This window comes from Tupaia chinensis, unplaced genomic scaffold (assembly GCF_000334495.1).
Source record: "Tupaia chinensis unplaced genomic scaffold, TupChi_1.0 Scaffold146346_2, whole genome shotgun sequence".
Taxonomy (NCBI): domain Eukaryota; kingdom Metazoa; phylum Chordata; class Mammalia; order Scandentia; family Tupaiidae; genus Tupaia; species Tupaia belangeri.
The window spans coordinates 1,020,235-1,026,520 of NW_006206203.1; the positions used below are offsets into that span (position 1 = coordinate 1,020,235).

The 6,286-nt window shown below is 39.7% G+C and overlaps 1 protein-coding gene across 2 annotated transcripts in view; it reads right to left on the reverse strand.

The window, feature by feature from the left end:
• Nucleotides 1–5,994, reverse strand: part of UPP2 (uridine phosphorylase 2) — a 44,933-nt gene extending 38,939 nt beyond the window's left edge. The window contains exon 1 of one of the 2 annotated variants that reach the window (XM_006168897.3): nt 5,543–5,994. In XM_006168897.3, coding sequence (XP_006168959.1) covers nt 5,543–5,604 — 62 coding nt within the window. In that variant the 5' untranslated portion in view covers nt 5,605–5,994. The remainder of the gene's footprint in view (nt 1–5,542) is intronic. The other variant, XM_006168896.3, reaches the window with a different exon arrangement.
• Between the last annotated feature and the right edge of the window lie 292 nt (nt 5,995–6,286).

Genomic DNA, 6,286 nt, shown 5'->3' on the forward strand with positions numbered 1-6,286 from the left:
GCACACCTCAAAACATTAGCAAATCTTGAATCTTGATACATATCTATTGATGCTCAACTTGAATGTGCACTAACACCATCAGAGAGAAAGAGGGTAAGTGAGAAAACAAGCCTTCAGGTCTGAGACTTGAACTTTGGTTGGCCATGTGAGACTAGCACCTTAACTACCATGCCACTTGCTGGCCCCATCAGCATTTATAAAAATTTATTTTATACATTCAATCTCTATACATCACTACAACTTGTAAAGTGAATTTACCTAACATGAATACACTTCACACCAATCCAGTTGAATATTCCATACATGTTATCGTCAACAGATAACCATTCATTTCTGTGTCCCGTATGTTTTGCCTCTCTATTTTTCACCTTGATTCCCTACCTCTCACTCTCCCGCTTTTCTCCCCGTCTTCCCACACTGTCTCCAGTATCTGTAACAATTTTTCCTGTTTCTATATATACTAATCTTTCCATTTCCTCCATAGAGTAAGGACAGTTGGTATATATTAAGTGGAGGCATACGATGTCTGTCTTTCACAGCCTGGCTTGCTTCACTCAGCAGAGAATGTTTTATATTTGTCCACTTTCTATCAAAGGCCAGCATCTTGGTTTTTTTTTTTTTTTTGAGAGGTTTTCGCTATAGGGCATGTGCACTCGCCAGACAGACAGAGAGAGACATAGAGACAGAAAGCGAGAAATCACCCCTCGGGGGGATGGTCACGCCGTAATCCCTTCTCCTCCATTCTCCTCTCGGGATCTTGGGCACGCATGAGTTTTAAGCTACTGGGTCTGGGACGCGAACCGCGGTCAACTACATGGGAGTCCAGCGACATAGCCATTACGCTAGCTGCTGGTTCCCTACATCTTGTTTTGTTGTTGTTGTTGTTGTTGTTTTTTGTTTTGTTTTGTTTTGTTTTTTATGGCTGAGAAGTATTCCATAGAGTTTATGTGCCACACTTTTTCAATTCATTCATCTCTTCATGGACATTTGGTTGGTTTCATGTCTTAGCAATTGTGAATAACACTGCAATAAACATAGATGTGCAAGCATTTCTGACTGAACACTTCAAAAATACTGATGACTGGGACCAGCAGGTGGAGTAATGGTTACATTACTGGATTCTCACAGGGCCAACTGTAGTTTGAGTCCTAGACTTGGAGGCTTGAAACCCATGTCGTGTGTGTGTGTGTGTGTGTGTGCCCAAAATCCAGAGAGGAGAATGGAGGAGAAGGGAGCTTGAAACTGACATCAGGTGTGTGTGTGTGTGTGTGTGTGTGTGTGCCCAAAATCCAGAAAGGAGAATGGAAGAGGGATCGCTGCATGGCCATCTCCCTGGGGTGGGGGTGGGGGGGTAATTTCTCATTCTACCTCTCTCTGTCTCTCCGGTGAGCCCACATGCCCTATAGCAAAAATGCCTCTAAAAAAAAAAAAAAAGGGACCAGCAGTTAGCATAATGGCTATGTCTCTGGACTCCCATGTAGTCCATTGTGGTTCAAGTCCTGGACCCAATGGCTTAAAACTCACTCTGGGCACATGTGTGTGTGTGCCCATGATCCCGAGAAGAGAATGGAGGAGAAGGGTTTGTGGTGTGGCCACCCCCCCACACACAGGGGGGTGATTTCTCACTTTCTCTCTGTCTCTCTCTGTCTTTCTGGCAAGCACATGCGCCCTATAGCAAAAATCTCTCAAAAAAATAAAAATAAAAAAACACTAATGATCAGGACTCAGTGATTTAGACTCTGAAAGTATCTCCCTTACAACTTTCCCAGATAGGGGCCAGCAGTGGTGTGGTGGATTTAAGGCACTGGATTCCCACATGGCTGACTATAGTTTGAGTCCAGACCTGGCAGCTTGCTTTCTGTCTCTCTCTCCCTCTCTCACTGTATCTCTCTGATCAAATTGAATAATAATAATAATTAATTAAACAAATAATCCTTAAATTTTTTAAGTCTTCTCAATTGATCTTATACACAGTCAAACCTACAAACCTTTCTTTTAGACCTTTGTTCCTGAAACATCCTGTCCCCTCCCCTTCCATTTTTCACCTATTGAAATCCTCATTTATTAAAGTCCAGTTCAGATATTTCCTCTTCCAGAAGGCGCTTGCATGTGTCTTCCCTCCTTTCTGTACTTTTTATTAATTTGTTTTCTTGTGTGCTCTCAAAGCATTTGTTTCATGCTAATGCTGATAGTATTTCACACTGTAATATAATTAATTCTCTGTCTCTCAAGGAAGATTGTGAATTCCCTGGTATATGTGAATTCCCTCACACATCCTTCTTTAATCCTTAAGTCTTAACAAATTCTATTGTTGAATTAAATTTAACTGTTCAGAAAGTGGAACAAAATACTATTAATTTCCTCCTCCAAAACATTTAGAGTAACAGATTTTCAATTAGTGGGCCATACCTGTTTCAAAAACAGAATATTTCATGTTGTTAATGCACTTTACTACTTCAGAACTAGCCTTGAAATCTCAGACAGGTCCTTTCTTAGGAAAGGCAAGGAGCCCCTGACCCATCATCTCTCATTCTGCAAAATGTGATTCATGAACCAGCAGCATCAGAATCACCCAAAGAGCGATCAAATTGAATAATAATAATAATTAATTAAACAAATACTCCTTAAATTTTTTAAGTCTTCTCAATTGATCTTATACACAGTCAAACCTACAAACCTTTCTTTTAGACCTTTGTTCCTGAAACATCCTGTCCCCTCCCCTTCCATTTTTCACCTATTGAAATCCTCATTTATTAAAGTCCAGTTCAGATATTTCCTCTTCCAGAAGGCGCTTGCATGTGTCTTCCCTCCTTTCTGTACTTTTTATTAATTTGTTTTCTTGTGTGCTCTCAAAGCATTTGTTTCATGCTAATGCTGATAGTATTTCACACTGTAATATAATTAATTCTCTGTCTCTCAAGGAAGATTGTGAATTCCCTGGTATATGTGAATTCCCTCACACATCCTTCTTTAATCCTTAAGTCTTAACAAATTCTATTGTTGAATTAAATTTAACTGTTCAGAAAGTGGAACAAAATACTATTAATTTCCTCCTCCAAAACATTTAGAGTAACAGATTTTCAATTAGTGGGCCATACCTGTTTCAAAAACAGAATATTTCATGTTGTTAATGCACTTTACTACTTCAGAACTAGCCTTGAAATCTCAGACAGGTCCTTTCTTAGGAAAGGCAAGGAGCCCCTGACCCATCATCTCTCATTCTGCAAAATGTGATTCATGAACCAGCAGCATCAGAATCACCCAAAGAGCTTGTTAGAGATGCAAAGTCTCAGGCTCCATCCCAAACTTACTGAATTCAACTCTGCATGCTGACCCTCTGTGTGACTTGGGTGCACATCGAAGTCTGAGGGACACTGCCACTTACTTTCTCTCCCAAATTCTATTACGCGTTCTGTTTCACTCTGCCCAAACTATTGTACTTTCATGATCTGGAGATTTTCCTCTGAATTCCCAACTGAATCTACAAATCATTACTCTAAGAGTCTCATTCACCTATCCAGTGATTCTAAACTCTGGCTACCTATCAGAGTCATCCAGGAGCTTTAAGAATAGTAATACCTGGACCCTGTCTCTAGAAATTCTGACTCAATTGGTCAAAGAAGGCTGGGCTTTGATGTTTTTAAAATCACTGATCTACTTTATTTTTGCTGTCTTCCAGAACAAATTCTCAAAGTAACATCGGCATTAGTTATATTCTTTTAAAATTAATTATAATAATGCTATTAATGTATTAGGAGTTCTGTTTTATTTTGTTGTTGTTGTGTTTTGTTTGGTTTGGTTTTTAGTTTGCCTTAATGGTTCATCAAAATAGCTAGTGACCCTTCAGTCAGAAAATCTGGGGGAGGATATCTGTAGAAGACTTCTGTCTCATTGGGCTCATCAAGAAGTACTTCCAAGATGATCACTTTGTCAGTGACGGAAGAGCAGGCTTGTTTGAGTTTGCATGTCAAATTCAACCCAGTATGAATCTGGCTATTGCAATATTTTATCTTTCCAAAATATGTGATTTTACTAAGTAGACTTGCATGCACTATTTCTTCCTCAAACTTTTTGTGTCTTTTCTTTTCTTTTCCTAACACATGGCATGGAGTCTTTTAGCAAGCCATGACAAGTTACATAGCAGATTCAGTGTTAAATATTTGGTTACTAAAGATACTGACTGGCTGGGAAGCAGTCTTTTCATTTTCTATTACCTTCATCTTTATAATTTTTTCCTTTTCTCTCTCTCCTTGGCTTCTCTGAAGAAATGAACATGGCAGGGGGCTACCTCTGTTCGGGATGGGTAAATGACGCATTTTCTGAAATGCTAACATGAAGGAGGTTCTAAGCAAGGCATTGCACACAACTCTCAGCAAATCAGAAGGAACTTGAAAGAATTCCTTAAGCCTCATAAAGATTAATGCTCTATTATGTTCGGTTAACCTGGGGCAGGAATTGAAGCTAAGTTTGCAGACAGCTTCGGCAGATTGATGTCTACTCCTGAGATGAATAACATCCACGGTATTTTAAAAGTGAATTCTATGTAAAGTCCATCATAAAGCATATGAAATCACTTTATAATATGCTGCAATATAGCTAAATCTCCCTCAGGCACTGGGAGGCCCCTTTAATTATTTTTCAGATATAGCCCGTGGTCCTGAAATTCAAGGCAGAACTCCTTAGTGAATTCCAGGCTGAACTTCAAATTTGTCCACTCCTACAAATTGATGAACTGTTTGCACATTGTTCATAATTTTCTTTACCCCATTTTCTTCTTTTTAAAGAATTATTTATTGAATTTTATTTATTATTATCATTATGCTTTAATTTGCTATAGGGCATGTGCATTCACAAGAGAAAGAGAAAGAGAGAAAACAAGTCACCAGGTCTGGGACTCAGACCTCAGTCAACCATGAGGGAGTTCAGGGTCTTAACCACCACGCCACCTGCTGGCTTTCAACCCATTTTTTTTTCTTTTCTTTTTTTTTTTTTTTTTTAGAGATTTTTGCCATAGGGCACATGTGCTCGCCAGACAGACAGAGAGAGACAGAGAGACAGAAAGCGAGAAATCACCCCCCAGGGGGGATGGTCACGCCGCAATCCCTTCTCCTCCATTCTCCTCTCAGGATCTTGGGCACGTACTCACACATGCCCGGCGTGAGTTTTAAGCCACTGGGTCCGGGACGCGAACCACGGTCGACTACGTGGGAGTACAGTGACATAGCCATTACGCTAACTGCTGGTCCCCTCAACTCACTTTTTTTAAATGAGCCAATATTCCTCTCCAAAGAAACAAGGAATAAAATGTCATTAGGAAAAATAAATGCATTGCTCTTCATTTGTTTTGTATTATGAGCTATATTCCAACTATATAATCTCCAAACTTAAGTAATGGACATAACTGTAGATGCCCATCATAAAGAATGAACATAACTGTGAGGCCCATCATGTGATCATTTAATATAAAATTCAATACATATAATTTTATAAAAAATTATTAATTTTTTTAATTGTCTGATTAAAACAAATTAAAATTACTCACCCAACATATGCATTTCTGTCAGATTTCCCGGATATATTAGAAGCAGGTAGAATAGAAGCCATATTTTGTATTGTGCAGATAATCACTCTTCAGTTGATGTCAGGAAAGAGGAATATCGTGATTTGCTATCAGATTATAAATATAATCATAATAATTCAGCTCCAAGTTAAAAAATGACGCCCTCCCTTGAAACTTACGTGTTCTTCTAAAATTGCTAATTAAACCTTTTCCTGAGTATGTTAGGCTCTCTTACCAAATAAAAAATACCCTCCCTGACATGGCCTTTTATAGTACAGCCCAGCTCTCAGAGGGGCCCTTCCCCAAGAAGATAGGCTCCGTTTGAAGGTGTGGCACCCTGCCTTTGTCCAGGTTGGTTGCTTGTTAACTGCTGAGCAGAGCACCTTTCCCTTACATCTGGCCTAGTCCCCACACGGGTCTCGTGTAGCACACCGACTTATTTGTTTTGAGACAACTGTATGTGGAGGCAAGTCCTCTTTTGGTTTCCCTAACAACCCCACCAGGATGTGCCCAGCACACGTGAGGACTTTCAGTTCCCAAACATTTCGTTTCCCCACACCCATGCTACTGCTCACCAACTTGTTTTCATTCTTTGTGATCACAAAAAAAGAAAACATCCAAAGCCAAGACCTCAGGACACCCCTTCATATGAACTTTGCCCATTCAGGTTCACACGGAAGGACAGGTAATGAAACAAAACTTACCCTCCAGGGCCTCTTCATTGAG